The following is a 21626-nucleotide window of genomic DNA, read 5'->3' as shown; positions in this document are numbered from 1 at the left end:
TCTCTTGGCATGTGGATGCAAATCCAACCAAGAGCCAAGCTTCAATGCATGCTCATCTTCTCTACCAAGCTAATTACTAAGCTAAGCTATGCTAATATGAGTGATTATGTGAGGAGATGTACTTCTTTCTCGTAAGATACTTCTTTTTCCTCTCAATCTACTCTCATACCCTGCTAGCTCTCACCATCTTCGAAGGTGTGTGAGGTCTTGGGTCTGAGAACGGGGATAATTCAAGTTGTGTTTGATTAAGTGTTTTGCTTGGTGTATGAAGCTTCCATCTTCATTGCACTAGCTAGTCTTGAAGGAACACAAAGAATTGTATTGTACAATGTCTCTCTTGATGGGAGAAACCATAATACAAAGCCTTTTGGAGGGGGGACCGGCTCCATGCAAATCCGGTCCTCAACTGTTGTCAATAGCTTAATTGCTCTCTCTTTTGAAAGTATTGTCGATGCTATCTAACTAGGTGTTATGCTTTTTGTTGCTCTCTCCACCCAAGCACTCTTGTAATTCTCATTAGGAATCTATTCTAATGAAATGCCCACTATGTTCATGCTAAATTCCGCTACAAATAAGATTTTAGGCCATTAAATGTTACATTGGTATCAGAGCCCAAGGTTTCTCTTTTCTTGCTCAAGAAGGGAGGTCCTCAAGCTAGCTACAAATGGTTGGTATTATTAATTGCCTGTGAGTAAGTAGAATAGGGATTTTTTAGCCTTTCAGTGCGCCTGCCTTTGTGCAGTTAACGGGGCATCACCGTCGAGAGCTATGGTCTTAATAATGGAGTCCTACGGGGCTTGCCTACGGCTTAACCACTATTGAGCTATTAGAAGCTTGACAGGAGCTGGTGCTGTTTTGGTGTCGAAAGACCCTCTCTTCTATTCCTTGCAATTAATGGTATTTGAGCCGCGGGTACAGTAGCTTGAGTGCTTTTTCTAAAGGGGTAAAGAGGAGTAGCAACTAGGGCTTGAAGTGCCAAAGTACACCTAAAAAGTTTACACCTAAAAGTTGTTAGAATGGCTGACAATATTAAAGAGAGTGAAATTAATGTTGATAACTTTGATTTTGCTCATGAGCAAGCTACTAATGATGCTTCAATGCTTGTTAATTATCTTGTTTCTAGGCTTCAACAAGCCATGGGCAATCCATCTCTCCAAAGTGAAGTGCAACGGCAGCTCCGTGCTCACGGGATTCTCCAAGCTCATCACCATGACGAGAGAACACCTAGGAAGCCTCCTTGTGAGACTACCAAAAGAGGTCTCTCTCCGATTCGGGAAGAAGAAGAGAATCCATATGAAGGGCTCAAGAACTTACTTCTTGATGATGCATCTCCTTCCCAAAGGAGAACTCAAGAGCCTCCACCGAAGGAACGAGAAAGAAGCGAGTCTCCCGCCACCTCGGCGGAGATGGCTCCACGAAGACGGCGGGCTAAACGCTCTCCATCACCACCAAAGCGGAGAAGACCCTCACACTCTTCTCCACGCCATAATTCAAAGAGGGATGATAAAAAGCAAGAGAAGAAAAAGGCGAGAAAGAGGACACCCTCTTCTCCATCTTCTTCATCCTCTTCCTCTTATGAAAGCTATGGTGAAGACGACAAAGATCAAGACAAGAAAAAGGCGAGAAAGAGGTCACCCTCTTCTCCACCTTCTTCAAATTCTTCATCTTCTGAAGAAAGTGATGGTGCAACTTTTGAACCATCAAAAAGAAGAGGCCATAGGAAATCCTATGCCGCATGGAAGAGGTCGTCCAAGCTGAAGAAATTCAAAGAGGGAGGGAAGAGCATCTCTTTCCTTACCTATGATGGCACCTTCGGTGTTACAGACAAAGTTTTGGCCTTTATCCAGCAATTCGATGCGGCGTTTGGAGATGAGGGCTTCACGGAGTCCTCTAAGCTACGCCATGTAGCTATGCACTTTCAAAAGTCCGCCAGACAATGGTGGTCTAGCCTACGAGCCAACGGTGAAGCTCCACGAACATGGAAGGCTTTAAGAGCTTCCATTATGAAGCAGTTTTTGGCCACCGATGCCAAAGACAAAGTACTCACCGAATGGCGAAGCTTAAAGCTCTCTCCCAATGAATCCATCCACAAATATGTAGACAAGTTTTGGGACCTACAACTCAAAGCCACTGTCTTCAAAAAGTTGGATTTTGGAGAGCAAAAGCAACAATTTTGTGCGGGCTTAACCGAAGAAATGGCGGAGTATGTCAACTCCCAAAGGCCACGTACCATATCGGCGGTAATACACCATACTATGGTGGCCTCGCGAATCAATTTCCAAACGGGGGGTAAAAGAAATAATAAGCCCCCGGAAAACAAAGGTTCCAATGAGCCTAAGGGGAAGGACAATGTCCAAAAGTCTCCTAAGGGCAATTCCAACAAAGCTAAAGAGAAGGGAGTTTACAAAGGAAAGAATAAACTCTCTCCTGAAGAGCTTGAGCGTTATCGTAAAGATAACCTGTGTTTCAAGTGCGGCGAACAAGGGCATGCGTACCGCGCTTGTCCCCAAAAGAACAACCGCCAAGATCCTCCTAGAGCTTCTTTGGTTGAAATCCAAGAGGAGGAGATTCACCAAACTCATCACAAAGGATCTCCTCTATGCCATGCTTGGGGAAAGGTAAGAGAACATGATGCTTTTATTCTCTTTGACCCTGGTTCTACTCACAATTTCATATCTATGGAGTTAGCCACCAAGCTAGGCATACAATCCTACGAGATGGGAGATATCCTACCCGCAGACAGTGCCTTCAAGGGGCAAGAAGCTTCAGTCACTCCCTTAATCGGGAAATTGAGGCTTCATGTCCAAGGCTATGTGGACAAAGAGGATTTCTTTATCTCTCCTCTCAAGCATGAGGATGTAATCCTAGGGACACCATGGTTTGACCGTCTGGCTGCCCATGTTAAATTTCCTGAAAGGAGAATCTCCTTTAAGTTCAGGGAAAAGGACATGTATATAGATGCTAGGGAGATGGGTAACACCATCCCCATTGTACATACACCAGCTTTCAACAAGTCAATAAAGAGCTCTATTTCCGTGTACATGATTTTTGTTAAAGATTCTCAAAATGAACCTAATGCTTTAGCAAAGGAAAATAAAAGTAACCAAAAGGAATTAGAGTTATCCAATTTTCTCAAGGGGTTTCAAGATGTCTTTATTGACGACATCCCTTCTGAGCTACCTCCTAAACGAGGTAATGACGACCATGCAATTGAACTTCTTCCAGGAAGTTCACCGCCTAACAAACCTCCTTATAGAGTTTCTCAAGCTCAACAAGAGGAGATTATGCGGCAAGTGCATGAGTTAATTGAGAAGGGCATGGTTAGGCCTAGCTCATCTCCATTTTGCTCACCTGTGCTATTAGTGCAAAAGAAAGACGGCACATATCGTATGTGTGTCGACTATAGAGCACTAAATAGGATCACTATCAAGAATAGGTTTCCCGTTCCACGGGTAGAAGACCTATTTGATAAGCTACAAGGATCGACCTACTTCAGTAGGATTGACGTAAAAAGTGGCTATCATCAAATAAGGATAGTTGATCAAGACATTGTAAAGACCGCATTTCGTACTACATTTGGTCTTTACGAATACATTGTCATGCCTTTTGGCTTGACTAATGCACCAGCCACATTTAACCGCTTGATGGAGAAGCTGTTCAGACCTCATCGAACCTTCACTGGAGTGTTCTTTGATGATATTATCATCTACTCTAATTCATTAGAGGAACACAAGCAACACCTCCAGGTAATATTTCAAGTTTTAAGAGAGAATAAACTTTATGTTAATCGAAAGAAAAGTGAATTTTTCTTGCAAGAGATTCAATATTTAGGTCACATTATCTCTCAAGATGGAATCCAAATGGATCCATCCAAGTTAGAGGTAATAAAAGGATGGCCTAAACCAAGGAATCTTCATGAACTAAGAAGCTTTATAGGTATGTGTGCATACTATAGACGCTTCATAGAAAAGTTCTCACAAATTGCGGGACCATTACATGACCTAACAAAGAAAAATGTTAGGTATACGTGGTCTGCTAAGGAGAACAATGCTTTCGAAAAGCTTAAAGAAAAGCTTATCTCTCAACCTGTGCTTACACTACCGGATCTCTCAAAACCATTTGAGGTCCAATGTGATGCTTGTGGTGATTGCCTTGGGGCTGTTTTACTCCAAGAAGGGCACGCCATAGGCTATGAGAGTCGAAGGCTCGACCCTGTTGAGCAAGCTCTAGGCATATACGAAAAAGAACTCCTTGCAGTTCTACATGCCTTAGACTCATGGAAGCACTATTTATTGGGGACTCCTTTCATTCTGCGAACGGATCACCAAAGTCTTAAGTACTTCATGACGCAGACCAAGCTCTCCGACAAACAAATGAGGTGGGCAAATTTCCTTTCGCAATTTCATTTTCATATTGCTCACATTGCTGGCAAGCATAATCAAGTAGCCGATGCACTCTCAAGACGACCGAGAGTGAATGCGGTTTCCATAGCAACTCACAATGATCTATCTTCAATGATAGATGAGTATGCTATTGATCCCGATTTTAGAGATGTGATTTCAGCCTTTCCATTAGGGAAGAAAGAAGAACCATTTACTTTACAAGATGGTTATCTTCTCTATGGCAATAGACTATGCGTTACTAACTCACTACGTGAGAAAGTAATGTATGAATCTCATGCTCCCCCATATGCGGAGCATAGAGGGATTCAGTCTACCCTAAAGGGAATTGAAACATATTTCTATTGGCCTACCATGAAAGTGAACATACATGAGTATGTTTCCAAATGTGTGGTATGTCAAAAGACAAAATTTGATAGAGGGAAGCAACTTGGATTGCTTCAACCCTTGCCAATCCCTAATTCACCGTGGGAGAGCATATCCATGGATTTTATCTTTGGATTGCCTAAGTCTATCCATGGGAATACGGGAATATGGACGATAGTAGACAGGTTCAGTAAACAAGCTCATTTTATACCTGTCAAAAAGACTATCAAAGCCCATCAAATGGCAACCCTCTTCATTTCACAAATTTTCAAGTACCATGGCTTGCCAATGTCCATAGTGTCGGATAGAGATCCTAGAATGACCAGTAATTTCTGGAAGGGTCTCTTTGAGAATTTAGGAACAAGGCTAAACTTCTCTTCGGCCTATCATCCACAAACTGATGGCCAAAGTGAAATAGCTAACCTAACTATTCTCGATCTACTAAAAGCCTATGTAACGGAAGTAGATCAAAGATCCCAATGGGAGAAGTACTTACCCTTAGTAGAGTATGCTTACAATAACACTGTACATACTTCTACAGGAAAAGCACCTTTCGAGGTAATTGAGGGAAGATCAAAAAGTCCCTTGCTACTTAAGGTACATGGGAAGATCTTCGCTGCAGATGAGTATAGCCGAGACCTACAAGAATCTTTCCAAAAGATTAAGGATGCTATCTCTATCTCACAGCAAAGGCAAAAGGCTGCTGCTGACAAGCACAGAAGAGCCCAAGCCTTTAAAGAAAACGATTGGGTCTTGTTAAAGTTTCCCAAGGCTCGATTAAGGCACACGACGGGCAAGAATCCTATGGGCCACCAAAAGTACTATGCTAAACTAGCAAAAAGGTACTATGGTCCCTTCCAGATTCTTAGGCCAATCAATGAGATGGCCTATCAACTTAAGTTGCCCAATCATTGGCTCATACACAATGCTTTTCATGTGAGCCTCTTGAAGCCTTACAAAGGAGAGCCACCTCAAGAACCAACTATTGAAGACCCACCGGAGATCGAGGACCACGAGGAGGTGCTGCAGCCCGAGTCCATTCTCCGACATGAAGACAAGGTATTAAGAGGCGGTAAGACTATCCGACGATATCTTATTAAGTTTAAGAATTATCCTTTTGAAGATGCTAGATGGATGCAAAGCATACAATTAAAGGATAACCTAAACCTTGTCAATGCTTACAATGCTTCCCAAGAGTAAGCAAATGTACAAAATGTTAAAAATGAACAAAAATTTTTGTCTTATAAGACTCTCTTTTTCTTTATTTGTGCACAAAAATGAAGTAGTATGCATGCTTAGATCAAGTTTGCGGAGACGACGTCTCCCGAACACCAAGTAGAGCTTGTCACTCTACTATGGAAGACTGATAGGACTAATGTGCAGACATGCTTGCGGCAGCCTCAGGCTCTCAAGCGCCAAATGGACTAGTCATCCATTATGGAATGATGTCGTAGGGTAACATAGGGATCCTCTACCCGCTAAGAAAAGGACTCATGCATATGCTTTATCTTCTCTACACCATAGTCGAGGACGACTATGATTTCAAGAGAGAGGTAATGTCATAATAATCAATATCTAATTCTCCTAAATAATTTTCTCATATTAAACTGATCATTTAATGTGGGGAAGTGCCAAGGGAGAAAAAGCTAGAATATTGGTTAAGTTAGCAGACTGGCCACAGTAGGGATCCAAAGGAGGGAAAATAGGGATCCAAAGGGGGGGCCATCTGCAAAAGAGCCATGTGAAATAATGGGCTAAAAAGACCCTAAGGTTCAGCCCATTAAGACTTCCAAAATTCAAAGGTTGTGTCCAAAGGTCAACCTTAGGGAAAATTGGATGCTTAGTGTGTGCCCAAAAAGTCTTTCTACATCCCTACATGGGAGGGGGCGAGCCCCAAAGCTAGGGGATGAGAGAGAAAGCCACACACACACACACAGGCTCCCTTTACACAAAGGGAATGAGGGACACATGTCAGCTCCCTAGGCCAGATGCCCACAAGGTATGCCCAATTCCTATTGGAAGACCCTTGAAGTGGACCAATGAGAATTAGGCTAGAGTAAATCTAGTTTAATTAATTTAAAAACATTTAATAAAAGAAACCAATAAGAATTAAGTGTCCTAGAAGACTATTGGGCAGTCTCCCAAGGGGTCCAATGAGCATTCAGGAGCCCCATGGCTTGCCTGATTCCTATTGGCCAGGAGGCAAAGGGGTCCAATGAGAGTTTAGTTTAATTATTTAATTATCTAAAGCTCTCACAAAAGGGGAAAGGGGGACACATGTCAGAAGGCTATCACTTATGCTGCTTAATCCCTATTGGCTTGACCTGGGGGGGTCCAATGAGGCAAAAGCCAGACTAACTTAGCAGCTAGGGCTCGCCCAAGAGAGAGAGGGGGCTGATTTTTGCTTGGCATTGACACTCACACTCTCACACTGGACCATGTGTGAAGGGAAAATACTCTATCTCCTCCCAAGCTTTAATGGAGAGCTCATCACCTACTCCAAGCTTGTGAGATAGAAGCCTACATCAACACTCTCTTGGCATGTGGATGCAAATCCAACCAAGAGCCAAGCTTCAATGCATGCTCATCTTCTCTACCAAGCTAATTACTAAGCTAAGCTATGCTAATATGAGTGATTATGTGAGGAGATGTACTTCTTTCTCGTAAGATACTTCTTTTTCCTCTCAATCTACTCTCATACCCTGCTAGCTCTCACCATCTTCGAAGGTGTGTGAGGTCTTGGGTCTGAGAACGGGGATAATTCAAGTTGTGTTTGATTAAGTGTTTTGCTTGGTGTATGAAGCTTCCATCTTCATTGCACTAGCTAGTCTTGAAGGAACACAAAGAATTGTATTGTACAATGTCTCTCTTGATGGGAGAAACCATAATACAAAGCCTTTTGGAGGGGGGACCGGCTCCATGCAAATCCGGTCCTCAACTGTTGTCAATAGCTTAATTGCTCTCTCTTTTGAAAGTATTGTCGATGCTATCTAACTAGGTGTTATGCTTTTTGTTGCTCTCTCCACCCAAGCACTCTTGTAATTCTCATTAGGAATCTATTCTAATGAAATGCCCACTATGTTCATGCTAAATTCCGCTACAAATAAGATTTTAGGCCATTAAATGTTACATCTTTGGCACCTCAGTGGGACACACCCTCGCATAATGCCCGAATTTGTTGCATTTGAAGCAGGTCCCGAAGAAGGTGTTAAAGTTAAGAAGAATGACCTTTAGTCCTGCCCCAACATTCACCACCAAGTTCTTTGGTTGTGGCTTTCGCAGATCCCACCAAATATAGACCTTGTTTGCTGCTACACTCGAGGCTCTGGCAGCTGGGACAAAAAGTGGATCACCAAGCGAAGCTGCGAGGTCCTTCAAGTTCTTCCTAAGCCATATGGGGAGGTTGACAAACTCCACTCATACTGGGCAGAGATCCTTGAATGCCTCGTTGGATTCAAACTGAGGGTCCCAAGGGAGCACGCACATCGACGCGCGATTGAAGGACAACGGGCTTTTTGCCAAAACCCTCTCAACCATTGCACTGTTACTGAACTAAATTGGCACGAATTCTTTTGCTATATATTGGGTGAACATTATCGAGCCGTGCTAATTCAAAACCAGTGGAATGTAGAGCTAGTTACTGAGCTCAATTCTATTGGGAACTCTCCCCATAAACCCGAAGACCAGAGTGGAATTTGCAAACTTCGCAAGTTGTCTTTTCACAATGGCAGGGGGAACAACCACCGTAATGGCATCTTCCACCTTGACACACTGCAGGGGCACCTTCTTGAGTGCTTGGAAAGCTCTATCCCCTTTGGCCACTTCAGCAGCATCCTCCTGCGTCATCGAATCTTTGCGCAACCTTTTGTTCAATGATAGTGCACAAAGGATTGTCGCTAGGTCTTTTTCCATCTGCGTCTTTCTTTGATTCAGTTCCTCCTTACTTAGATCGCTATCATCGGCGCCCGGTTTTGCAAAGTCGCATGTCAGCTCGATAGCCTTCAGAGCGTCAGGCTGCTCTTTGCCTGCCACACTGCTTTGATCGCTATCATCGGCGCCCGGTTTTGCAAAGTCGCATGTCGGCTCGATAGCCTTCAAAGCGTCAGGCTGCTCTTTGCTTGCCACACTGCTTTGAGGTAGGACGGCTTAGAGGAGCTCACCATGGTGCGGTGAAAGGCCTCACCGACACCAAGTTACAATAGGGTTTCAAGGGGATAATAACCACCCTAACAAAAAGATAATAATCTCAAGGACCCAATAGATAATAATCTCAAGACTGTACTCAAGCATGCTGCAGTTGGGGTGGGGGGGGGGGGGGCATCGCGCGTGCAAAAGACCTTGCTGCTTAACGCACCGCACGTGCTCCTTAGCTCACGGATCCTCAAGCAAGAGAACCAAGAGCAGCTCGCGAGGCCCTTGGAGGCTCAATCAGCAAAACTACCTCCCCAAGAAACACTTCAGACTGGCTCTGAGCGCCTCAGATCACCATAAGCGGCAAACCTATGGGCAACAATACCATACATTTCACACATTCCAGATAAGAAAAAGGTGGCACCTTCTGTGCTTTACCACAACAGGTGCCATCGCTCAGACCCTAGCATACCAACATTCCTAGCAGTAACCTTTTACCTCTCTTTTGTTTAGGTGCTTGAAGAGTTCCTCACTATCTTTGGTATGTTAAAACAGAGCTAAGAGAAGAAGAAGGGAGAAAGGCATGTTAAAACAGATCCAATGTGAGCCTTCACTTTGCTTAAAAATTATACTCGGTATATGGGTATCCCCACATGGAGGGGGAGTAACTGTTTTGAGTTACCCAATTGCACCTCAAATAGGTGCAATTTTTGAGGTGCAATTAGTGTTGGTGGGGTGGGATGGGGTGGAGGGGTTTCCCCCTCCACTAACTGCACCTCAAATACATGCACTTGGATACACACAAAGCTACCCCCCACCTCCTTGGCATGCGCACGCGCGTGTGTGTGTGAACACAAGTCATATCAATCAAATCTTTCAAAATCTTGCTATTACCCCTAGTGTGTGGAGGGCACCTATTCCTTTTCCTCTTCCTTATGACTAGTAATATTGAGTTTGAAAGTGGCATGATTTTAAGGAAGAGTGGATATAACCAAGTTCACAAACTTTGGCCACCTTAAGATGGGTTTATTGGCTTTTTGGCCTTCAGAAGGCCATAGGAGAGTGGGTGGAGAATTGGTGCACTTTTTGGACCATTGATTAAGAATCACGATTGGTGACACATATCATGTGAGCTTGTTTTATAATGTATATAGGTCTTTCCATCATTGTAACTTGGTCCCTTCTTTTAATGCTCAATTGACTTCCTTCTTTTATAAAGGTTATATTTTCTTTTTATAATGTAAATGTGTCTTTCCATCATTGTCATTTGGTCATTTTATTTTCTGCTCACTCGACTTTTTTTCTTTTTTAAATCTTTGTTTAGTTTATAAGTTTTATAAAGGTTATATTTTCCTTTTATAATGTAAGTGCTTCTTTTCATCATTGTAACTTAGTCCCTTTATTTAATGCTCACTTGACCGTTTAAAAAAAATCTTTGTTTATTTTATAAATGGGTCTCTTTATTTAAGGATCCAATGACTTTGTTGTCAACTTTTTAATTTAAAATATACTTTTTTCCTTATAATTTTTTTTTATTTACAGATAATTTTTAAATAAAAAATTATAAATTGTCCTTAAATGAAACAATTTTTCCACCACTAAGAATTTTTTTTCAACTTTTGATTTCGATATGCAAATGTCACCTTATTACTTTAGTGCATGTATTATTATTAGGGATTAGCTTTGAAATTTTTTCACAACTATTTTTTTTTTCAACTTTTTATTTTGATATGTAAATGTCACCTTGTTACTTTAGTGCATGTATTATTTTCAATATTCATTTCTATCCTAAAGATAGTATGGATTTCTTTCATTTAATAGCATGCATAATTTTATTGTGTAATTTTGTTTTATTGATATATTTATACAAGAATTAGATCAATTCCCAAACTCTCATTAATATTTTATATGTTTTATGTTTTCATGAGGTCAATTAATATAACACTCATACATAAGGGCATAAGGAAAAGTGAAGATTTTTGGTGCAATTCCTTTACCGTTGATTTGAATTATTGGATGTTCTCCATGTGGCATTTGAACGTTTTTGGATTTTAATGTGTGTATATGGGAGTGCCCCCCCCACTCTCTCACTTCCGTTGGAGTTGAGGTAATTCTCTCTCTCTCTCTCTCTCTCTCTCTCTCTCTCTCTCTCTCTCTTTTGTAGGCCACCGTAAATCTTTACCTTGTTAAAAGAAGCTTTAGAGGAGAGTTGAGTTAGACATACTTTCAATGTTTTCAGTGATGATTCAGAATTACCTTAAATGTTATTTCGGTTTTAAAATACTAAATGGATCTTTTTATTTCACCTTTCATTTCACATCTTGACATGTCTTGACTTTTCAAGCTTCACCATGCATAATCTATACTATTATTATGGGGGAAGGGATTCCGGCCCCTCCCTCGGACACGTGTCCAAAGCTCCTCATTTCGACGCCTTCAGGCAATGTACTCTGAGTGAAACATTGAGTGAGAGTGGGAGTGAGAGAGAGAGAGACTGCCTGGATTTCGTCGCACAAGGCCCTAAGCGAGAAAAAAGATTGCCTAGCTGGACCTCCTCGTGGAGAGAGAGAGAGAGAGAGAGAGAGAGAGAGAGAGAGAGAGAGAGAGACATAGAAACTAGAACTGGTGCAAGCCTCAAAGTCTGCAGCTTTAATTTTCGTAGCTTGGACTTGCACTTCGCGGACTTGCACGCACAATGATTAGCAGCCTGGACTTCCTTGCGAAGAGAGAGAGAGAGAGAGAGAGAGAGAGAGAGAGAGAGAGAGAGAGAGAGAGAGAGAGAGAGAGAGAGAGAGAGAGAGAGAGAGACATAGAAACTAGAACTGGTGCAAGCCTCAAAGTCTGCAGCTTTAATTTTCGTAGCTTGGACTTGCACTTCGCGGACTTGCACGCACAATGATTAGCAGCCTGGACTTCCTTGCGAGAGAGAGAGAGAGAGAGAGAGAGAGAGAGAGAGAGAGAGAGAGAGAGAGAGTCGAACTGGCACAAGCGTCAAATTCCGCAGCCTCAAACCTGAACTGGCGCAGCCTGGACTTGCACGCGCGGTGATTAACACTGGTGACTGAGAGAGAGAGAGAGAGAGAGAGAGAGAGAGAGAGAGAGAGAGAGAGAGAGAGAGAGAGAGAGAGAGAGAGAGAGAGAGAGAGAAGAAGGAAGAAGAAGAACAGAGTTTTAACGTCGTAGGAAACTATCCCAAGAGACCTTAAAGATCTAGCCGATGACGAGAGTTGAGCTCAAGAACTGTTATTCAAGAAGAAGAGAGAGAGAGAGAGATTCCGGAGAAGAAGAGAGACACACACATTTGGGGGAGTGCAGAGAGAAAGCGAGACATATATTTTTAAAAATAAGGTTCATTTTTCAGGTTTTAACACTATCTTTCTCTATTTTGGGGCTTTCTCCTTTTCCCCTTGCCCTCAACCGCCATTTTTGAAATTAAAAACGACACGATATTAAGCTGAGACAATGTTTCCCAAACACTGTATGAATGTCTTCATGCTGTAGGGTAGGTTGAAGAGGAGATCTCTCAAAATATTGACTTGCACTCCGTAGCCTCAAAGGTGGACTTGCACGCACGATGATTAAGACTGGTGATTGTGAGAGAGAGAGAGAGAGAGAGAGAGAGAGAGAGAGAGAGAGAGAGAGAGAGAGAGAGAGAGAGAGAGAGAGAGAGAGAGAGAGAGAGAGAGACTCCGGAGAAGAAGAGAGACACACATTGGTGGGGAAGAGAGAGAGCTGCAGAGAGAAAGCGAGACAAAGATTTTAAAAAATAAGGTTTATTTTTTTGGGTTTTTACACTATTTTGGGGCGGAATTACTCCTTTTTCCCTTGCCCTCAACTGGCATAAGGCACTTGAGAGAGAGAGAGAGAGAGAGAGAGAGAGAGAGAGAGAGAGAGAGAGAGAGAGAGAGAGACCTCTATAATCTAGCCTTGCCAGAGGACATTGACGCTTGAGAGAGAGAGAGAGAGAGAAAGAGAGAGAGAGGGGTTCTGCTGCCGGGATCAAAGCAAAGCATTGCGAGTGGCCATCTCCTCTTCCGATAAGAGGTCAAATCAGTATGACATGGCGTTTGTCTCAGATTTGCAAAATAGAGCCTTCGAAGCTTCCAACTAAATTAGTGCGTGCACACTACAGGGAAGAGGCTGGGTGGATCTCAGTGAGCCGGTGACTTTGTGCCAGCGCTCCAACGATCCCCAACTCTCCAAGTCCCGAGGGCGGACTCGGCCACAGCTTGGCGATCACTGTCTCTAAATCAATACGGGCTTGCTCCATTTCTCCCTCTTGCTTTAACCTTCAAAGTTCACACACATCCTACAAGACATGAGGGGCTCTGTTTTAGGGTGGATTTTCTCCTTTCCCCTTGCCCTCAACCGGCATTTTTGAAATTGAAAACGGCACGATATTAAGCTGACACACATTTTTCCCGAACATTAGAGAGAGAACAGCCGTCGAGCACGGGCAAGGCTAGAGAAATAGATTTTCCCTAACCGAAAAAATAAAGGCAAACTTGAGAGAGGCCGTCGAGCAGTAGCAGTCAGAGGCTTAGAGCTCAAGTAGGAGACTGTTGAGCTTTTAGGATAGGTGCCGTCTCTATCAAGTCAAGGCATGTGTAGAGCATTGAAGTTTGCTCAAAATACCCCAAGAATCAAGTCATAAATTCCCAAAATGCATAAATTGCCTTCTTTTGCGAGAGAGAGAGAGAGAGAGAGAGAGAGAGAGAGAGAGAGAGAGAGAGAGAGAGAGAGAGAGAGAGAGAGAGAGAGAGAGAGAGACTCCGGAGAAGAAGAGAGACACACACACATTGGTGGGGAAGAGAGAGAGCTGTAGAGAGAAAGCGAGACAATGATTTTAAAAAATAAGGTTTATTTTTTGGGTTTTTACACTATTTTTCTCCTTTTCCCCTTGCCCTTAATCGACATAAGGCGCTTGAGAGAGAGAGAGAGAGAGAGAGAGAGAGAGAGAGAGAGAGAGAGAGAGAGAGAGAGAGAGAGAGAGAGAGAGAGAGAGAGAGAGAGAGAGAGTCCTCTATGATCTAGCCTTGACAGAGGACATTGACGCTTGAGAGAGAGAGAGAGAGAGGGGTTCCATTGCCGGGATCAAAGCAAAGCATTACGAGTGGCCATCTCCTCTTCCGATCAGAGATCAAATCAGTACAACATGGTGTCTGTCTCAGATTTGCAAAATAGAGCCTTCGAAGCTTCCAACTGAGAGCAGTGCATGCACACTACAGGGAAGAGGTTGGGTGGATCTCAATGAGCCGGTGACTTTGTGCTAGCACTCCAACGGTCCCCAACTCTCCAAGTCCTGAGGGTGGACTCGGCCACAGCTTGGTAATCGCTGTCTCTAAATCAATATGGGCATGCTCCATTTCTCCCTCTTGCTTCAACCTTCAAAGGTCACGGACATCCTACAAGACATGAGGGGCTCTATTTTGGGGCGGAATTTCTCCTTTCCCCTTGCCCTCAACCGGCATTTTTGAAATTGAAAATGGCACGATATTAAGCTTAGACACATTTTTCCCGAACATTGGAGAGAGACAGCTGTAGAGCACGGGCAGGGCTAGAGAAATAGATTTTCCCTAACCAAAAAAATAAAGGCAAACTTGAGAGAGGCCGTCGAGTAGTAGCAGTCAGAGGCTCAGGGCTCAAGTAGGAGACTGGCGAGCTTTTAGGATAGGTGCCGTCTCTATCAAGTCAAGGCATGTGCAAAGCATCGAAAATTGCTCAAAATACCCCCAAAATTTAATCATAAATTCCCAAAATGCGTAAGTTGCCTTCTTTTGCGAGGTATTTTGTGACAAATCACATGCTAAGCACTCAAAAAAGGATCTCAATTGTCAAAAAGGAAAAGATTAGAAAATCTTGAACAATCCAACAAAAATAGATACAAGGGTATTTTGGGAATTTTTGAAATTTGAGGGGTATTTTGGGAATTTCCACAAATTAGAGGGATAGTCTGAAGAAATCAGTGATCTCCCTCTGTGAGTGTCTCCTACTGTCTGGTCTCCTCAAGAGGCTCTCCCTATCTTTGTGCAGCTCCAATAAAAATAGCCCAAGGTATCTCTGATCTTGGTATCTCATTACTTTGGCCAGTGGTTTCAAACCCTCTCTGAATAAGTAGTGGAAGCAAGGGGTTTGAGGGTAATAGGGGCAGTTCTAATAAATTCTATACATATAGTGATGTGGTTGGCGTCCTTAGGCCGCCTATTTCTCTCTCTCTCTCTCTCATTCATTGCGGACACTCAGTCTGTATCAGCGGATCTGCAAGGCACACATGCCGGATCAAGGTGCTTTCGTCACATGTCCCGGAACCGGGGGGGGGGGGGGGGCCCTCCCCCTTTTATAATTGTATACATATATAAGCTTCACTTTAGCATTCTAAAACAATAACTTGAGTTCTTTTATTTCACCTTTCATTTCAGAGCTTCACATGACTTGATTTTTATTCCATTCTATAGCTTAATTTCACTTAGTGTTGGGGAAAGTCTCTTTTATTAATTTATTCCATTCTATAGCTTAATTTCACTTAGTGTTGGGGAAAGTCTCTTTTATTAAGTGTATGGAGGCCAAGTTTCCTCCTCGCAAAGAAGCAAACCAAAAATACCAACAAAAAAATTGAAATTTGAAATATTTTTGAACTATTTTCTCACATATTTCACTGATTTTTCTTCCCTTTACCATGGTTTACAACTGGCTAGTCTCGATTTTCAATCAGGTCAGGGCTAAGCTGAGGCAATCCTTTTTCGGACACCGATTCTAGTTTAACTCAACCTAATGATTTTACCACTTTCTTATTGTTTTAGAAAGCCACGGTGACCCTTTCACTTGTTTTTTCAGCCCTAGTTCTTAAGCAAGAATCCACTAATTTACTCGAGGAAACACACTATATTGGGGCGTGAGCCTAATTGATATTGGCAGTTTGTAGGTCCCACGACGAGGCCTTCATTAAATATCGTATTGGGGTCCGCAAAAGGCTAGCCATTGGCCAACCTCAAAACTTAAAGTACTAGCCTTTCTAGTCTAGTATGAGGAGTATGACTTCTCACCATGAGAGCTCTGAAATGTCACCAAGTCACAGAAAAACAAAAGTACTATCATTTTCAATCTTTAAATAACTCTATAGAGAAATATCAATGTACTTTGAGCTTATTTTTACAAAACCGTAGTCATTCAGCTAAGAAGAGTTAAAAGAGTCCGTTACTTGAAGCCAAAACCTTCGCAACTAAAGCATTGTATTAGCTGAAGCCAGGTTAGAGCAAGTTGAAAACAGCACACATTCTCTCTCACCTAGGCACATGCAGGTGAGCTTGATCATGTGAGAAAGCCATGTTCTGCAAGAAGCGCACAGAGAGAGAGAGAGAGAGAGAGAGAGAGAGAGAGAGAGAGAGAGAGAGAGAGAGAGAGAAAGAGAGAATTTGCTTGGCATTAGCGCCCCTCTTTGCTTTGAAGGAGTAAAGAACGAGCTAGTGAAGCATGCCGTTGTTCTTTTGTGCTCGAAGGCATTGATAAGATCACAGATTCCTAGCTTTACATTTAGCTCTTGACGCTCCCCTGCCTTTCTAGCTTTATATTCCACTCTCAAGCTTCTAATTTTGAAGCAGAGAGCAGAGCCCAATTTCTGAAGCAGGGGGGAGCCCAATTCTGAAGAAGGGCGGAGCCCAAGCGGCCCAATGCAGAAGAGTGGCAGCACCATGGCCAGTGTAGGCAGAGATGAGAGGGAAGAAGAGCTAGCCCTGTTTCATGAAGTGCTAAGACGAGAGCACGAGCGGAAGAGCAGTGCCATCCATCCCCTGCCTCCTCATGACGCAGATCAACTCCACTCTGGTAAGCTCCCTTCAGCTTGTCTCACATTCTAAGAATCTTGCAAATTTCCGAGCTATTTGCACTTGCGGTTAGGACATTTTTGACATGAAGCAGCACAATAATCATTCTGTAATATTTTGTTTTTAACTTCAAATGACCTGTTTATGCCATTTTACAAGAGTTGCCCCTTTGGCAAGTCTTTTGATATTCCTTGCCTCTAAAGTAAGGCAAAGGTACAGGAAAGTGGCAGAACACTCTAGCTTTGCAAGCAAGGAGAAAGCTGGGGCCTGCTCTACCTCCACTTTTCTCTGCAGACATATAATTATGCTGCGAAATCAAGCATCTATGGGTTACCTTGCGGCCTACTGATGTATCCCTTCTTTCTTCACATTACTTTTCTTCTTCCGATCCCTTCGTGTGTACGCAAACTGTGTGGAAGTCTTTCAAAACCTCGCCTAAAAAACAGGACAATTTGAATCTGATAGGATGAGGGTTATGAAACTGACTCCTTCACTTTCTCGAGATACATATTTTTTTGTCTGTCCATACTCAATGCTTTGCATGTCCACCTTGTGATGATCGTGCATGCTGTCTGTTTTTGTTACATTGCAGATCAACTTTATCTCTGTAAGTTTTAATCATCCTCAGTAGCATGCAATGTCTCCCATCTTAATTTGTTTCTCCAAGATGAATTCATAAACTATCTGTTTGTTAAGAATAGGTCGCTCTTTGTTCTGCAGGACAAGCTTTTTCTTGTCACTAACATTGTGGATGTAAGTCTTCTTTATGATGCATGTTCATTGAAACTGTTCCGCTTGCTTTTGGGCCAGCGTCTTTTCCGCCAAGATCTAATGATTTGGGATAAAATTTTCTTCCAAGACATGCATGCATGGGGGCTTGCAAACATCTGGTTCCCTATATTGACCAAGCAGAATGGAACTCAGAGCGTTTAAAGACTCCAAGAATGTAATGTGGATCTCTGCTTGCCTGGTGTCTGTAAGCTTTTCTTGAAGGCATGATTAATGGCTAGGCTCGTTTCTAGATAGATCCTGCCCATAGCATTTGGGAGGATTGACATCGACAAGGATAATGAGGAGTCCTCTAGATCCCAATCTATCACAGGGAACTTGTGACAAACAGAAGATCAGAATGTGCCAATTCTCCTGTAAGACTACTTCGAGCAACCGGGGACCCAAAAAGAAACCAGGCTATTAACGCTTAGGTTGGCCTTGATATGGGCTAAAACCTCTAGCCTTGTTCCTGTTGACTACATCTGCAAAGTATAGAGAATCGTGGTCATTAACGTGTAGTCGAAAATCATTTCTTGTTGCAAGTGTCCAACCCCCCTAGTTCTTTGTGATATGACTGCCTTACCGATCGAGGTTCAACTTGAGGTATTTTCATTAAGTGAGCATAGCCGAGCAAGAAAATCTCCCTTGCCCACAATAGCCGTGTCTGTGTGCCTATTTGTAATAAGACAAGATAGCAGCACATGGTCCTAAGGAAGCTAGTGGGGTATGGCCTCACTTAGAGAGGAGTTCTGTCCTTCGTAATTTTTATGAGGGTTTGCTCAAATTATTTTTTACAGTTTTCCCTATCTCTGGCAGTGTGTGCGTGTTCTAGTTGTGTTTACGTGCTTCTTGGCTTACCCCACTGGATCCATCCCAACACTCGTTTGATGATGTGTAGTTAACTCTTGAGTTTTTCTGAAATAGCTGCACTTTCTCATCACGTAATAAAATCCCTGCAAGACGACTGGCCTTGGAAAGGAATTCTAGTAGCTGCATAGTCACTACAACTCGACTTCCATGGACAAGAACACATTGCTGATGCTGCTTTATGCTAGTTTGGTGGTTCAGCTACTATATGGTCATGTCTTTCAATGCATTGCGTCTTATAAAGTTCTGGTCTGGTCTTATCTATGTTAAAGTATCATGGGGACAAATCAGGTTATATACGTGCTCAATCATGCACGCTGATCCTTCCATATATGTGGCACAATTTGCACACAAATCACTGTATTACCATGCACACCATTTACATGGTTCACTACAAAGCTTCTTACAAAAAACTTAATACAGTCAACACAATTTAATGCTAAGTGCCTGGTAACTTTAAACAATGGTGTATGTAGGGCTGATTTTCTTGGTTAGAAAATATATAATTTATGTTTGCTACGCTATCAGGATCAGTTAACGCATCATTGTGGCATCAGATGGCATCATCTCCAGCCAAAATGACACTAACTAGTGCAAATAACAAGTTAGTTGTCGATAACTCCCAAACTATAGATTTGAATCTGAAAAACGATGACCTTCTTACAGCAGAGTTAGGCAAGAATGACTATGACTGGTAATTCTACTTTAGCCTCTTGTGTCAATTTTAATAACAGTCTTCGATCACTCTTTGTCTAAAATCTGGTCTCTGTCATAAGGTTGCTTACTCCTCCTGGTACCCCTCTAAGAAACCATTCGAAACTCAACTCAGCGTCAGAAGACGACTCCCTATCTCAATTGGAGTCTTTTAGCTTGGTTCAATCTCTAGCTGCTATTAAAACATCACGAGTAAGTTTTTGTGCATAATTTTGATAAAGAAATTTGTGTGTCTCGACATTTACTTGCAAGAAAGTGCAAGAAGGCTTTAGGTTTCTTGCTGTATTAACACCCATCCCTCACTTTATGTACGTACTTGTAGTTTTCAAGCAACCAAGCAGAGGTGAACTCAAGGAAGCAAGGTGCTACTTTATTGACAGATCCAGAATTGGCTTATAGAAAGGGGCACAATGGTGCGTCTAGATCCAATGGGCTGCTAGGAAACTCAATGTATTCAACCACCAATGTGACCACATCGGCACCCAAAAAGACACCTCTTACTCTGCGGTCTGGATCCGCATTAAGGCCTGCGAGCCCTTCTAGAAGAACCCCAATATCCTCAGCACATATAATCAACCCTACAACACCAAAGAGTAAAGCTAAACCTTTATCAGCACCTGGTTCTCACCCCACAACACCCACAAGCAGACACACAGCAGCTGTAGCATCAAAAGGTGGAGGCAACTTTGTTCTCTCATCTTCGGTGACAACCAAGAAAACATCTCCTTCCTCCCCTGCAGCAACATCAGCTAAGAGGCTATCACCTTTGCATGCACAAAACCAACCCGTTTCTGCTGGTGTTTCAAGATCCTCCTCTTTTAGTAAAGCAAGGCCTCAGCCTTCCAGGAGTGCGCCTTCCTCAAGAGGCAACTCGCCCAGAGGAGCCTCCCATGATTGGCAGCAAGCATTCTCATCAAAGCCTCAGAGTGTGACAACAGCCCCTATCCTTCGATCGAACCATAGCACACTCACTTCTTTCAATACAAGGAGTTCACAAATGGGGAATTCACATAGGCAAGGAGCAACAACCTCCACAAAACAAGCACTTTTTTCTTCATTAGATCACCTGGAAACATCTATGGACATCCCCAAAAGGGCAAGTTCTACAAGCCTTACGAGAGGGAAGTCTGCATTGCAGAGCTCAGCAGGCTCAATCCTGTCAAGATACAGCATTCAGCTGGACAAAAGCGAAGGTGACTCTGTGATGGAAAATACAGAAGTAGGGGGCCAAGCAAGGCGGTATCTAGGATCATCAATCTCTCCGGATACGACATGCTCTCGTTTAGAAGTCGATCATTCGTCAGAGACATATATGTCCCCAACTTTGGGATTCAACAAACATGTTCCTCGAAGGTCGCTTGACATGGCTATGCTGAATCTGGTATGTGGTCATTTCCCTTGCATTTGCTCAGCAATGAATTCTTTCTATATAGTATGCCTGCATCTGTTGCGCAATGTTGTAGCTCTCAGTTTAGGCTTTTGTGTTTATTGTGATTTATGCAGAGCCTGTGTCGAGACGCAACAAACGGGCATTCTTCGCTTGTTTCCAGCAAGCGTGAACTCTCTTCTCTTTCAAGTGCTGGTAATGGTGAGACACACAAGCCTTTGAATAGCTTTTTCCGTTCATCAAACAACGCAGATATGAGCATAATCACATCCTGCTGTCAAGTTAGTAGTGCACAAGGTGAAAACTTTATGTACTGTACTAATTTCAAGGCGCCATCGTCGTCAGCAGATCAAACAGAAATTTTATCTTCGCTGGTGAAAGATGATAATAAGAGCAACTGGCTGGGTAGCCCTGAATATATGAATGAAGGTCCGGATCCAATGATGTTTTTTGAGCAGGGCTTGGGTAAATTTGGGAGTTGCGAATCGCCTCTTGTTTGCCCACATGGTGGTGGTGCTGTCACTTGTGATTTGTGCAACGTCAAAATGCGTTTACAGATGTTGAATGAGAAGAGCAAGGCTAGCTTTGGAGCATACTCACAAATATTGAGTGAAGCTTGAAGGGTACAAGCTAGTAGGGGCATGTGCTGTTGCATGGCCATAATCAAGCCATTTGTGTGTAGGAATGTTGGCAGAGGGCTGGTCTGCACCATCTTGTTGTTCAAGGGGCAGCATTTTATATGTTGGTCTGTGTGTTGGAAGTTGATTATAGTTAACTGTTCACCTTGAGGCTTAGTTCAATTCTATTTCCAGGTATGGGGGATGATGTGCACAGATGGCTTTTGGGCACCATGCGTTTTTCCTCTTTCCGCTAAATGGCTAATGGATCTCATGAAAACTCTCTCTCTCTCTCTCTCTCTCTCTCTCTCTCTCTCTATCTATCTAAAGATCTCTTGGGATAGTTTCCTACGACGTTAAAGTATTCTTCTTCATCTCTCTCTCTCTGGTTGCTCAACCCATTTGTTCTGTAAGGAGTTCAATGTCCATGTCAGATATATCCATTTGGTGCACTATACTACAGTGTTTTCTCCTCATGCTTTTGTACATGTCTGTGCACTTGTGTGTTAAGAAGAGGGAAATGGATTTACATTCTATGACCCGACTGGTTATG

The 21626-nt window shown here is 42.8% G+C and overlaps 1 protein-coding gene across 4 annotated transcripts; it reads left to right on the top strand.

The window, feature by feature from the left end:
* The first annotated feature begins 16105 nt into the window (after positions 1–16105).
* Positions 16106–21358, top strand: LOC147444221 (uncharacterized). Of its 4 annotated transcripts, none has more exons than XM_086526915.1 (6): positions 16108–16718; positions 18884–19049; positions 19132–19261; positions 19392–20450; positions 20573–20657; positions 20805–21358. In XM_086526915.1, exons 1-6 carry the CDS (start codon positions 16565–16567, stop codon positions 21074–21076), a joined length of 1866 nt encoding a protein of 621 aa, XP_086383041.1. In that variant the 5' UTR covers positions 16108–16564; the 3' UTR covers positions 21077–21358. The 4 variants fall into 4 exon arrangements, with proteins under 4 accessions (XP_086383043.1, XP_086383041.1, XP_086383040.1 ...); XM_086526916.1 differs by adding an exon at positions 16877–17324 and having other exon boundaries at positions 16601–16718; positions 20573–21358; XM_086526914.1 differs by having other exon boundaries at positions 16109–16718; positions 20573–21358.
* The last annotated feature ends 268 nt before the right edge of the window (positions 21359–21626 follow it).

Source organism: Adiantum capillus-veneris, chromosome 13 (genome assembly GCF_014529385.1).
Source record: "Adiantum capillus-veneris isolate H3 chromosome 13, ASM1452938v2, whole genome shotgun sequence".
Classification (NCBI taxonomy): domain Eukaryota; kingdom Viridiplantae; phylum Streptophyta; class Polypodiopsida; order Polypodiales; family Pteridaceae; genus Adiantum; species Adiantum capillus-veneris.
The sequence above is the reverse complement of the archived record's forward strand: the minus strand, read 5'-3'. Positions and strand labels throughout refer to the sequence as shown.

What these genes read in the sequence shown, in the direction of transcription:
- LOC147444221 (XM_086526914.1), top strand. Translation starts at nt 16,565, where the DNA reads ATGCAGAAGAGTGGCAGCACCATGGCCAGTGTAGGCAGAGATGAGAGG. An exon ending in CGCAGATCAACTCCACTCTG is followed by an intron (nt 16,719 to 18,883) that starts GTAAGCTCCCTT and finishes CTACGCTATCAG; the next exon opens with GATCAGTTAACGCATCATTG. An exon ending in ACATGGCTATGCTGAATCTG is followed by an intron (nt 20,451 to 20,572) that starts GTATGTGGTCAT and finishes TGATTTATGCAG; the next exon opens with AGCCTGTGTCGAGACGCAAC.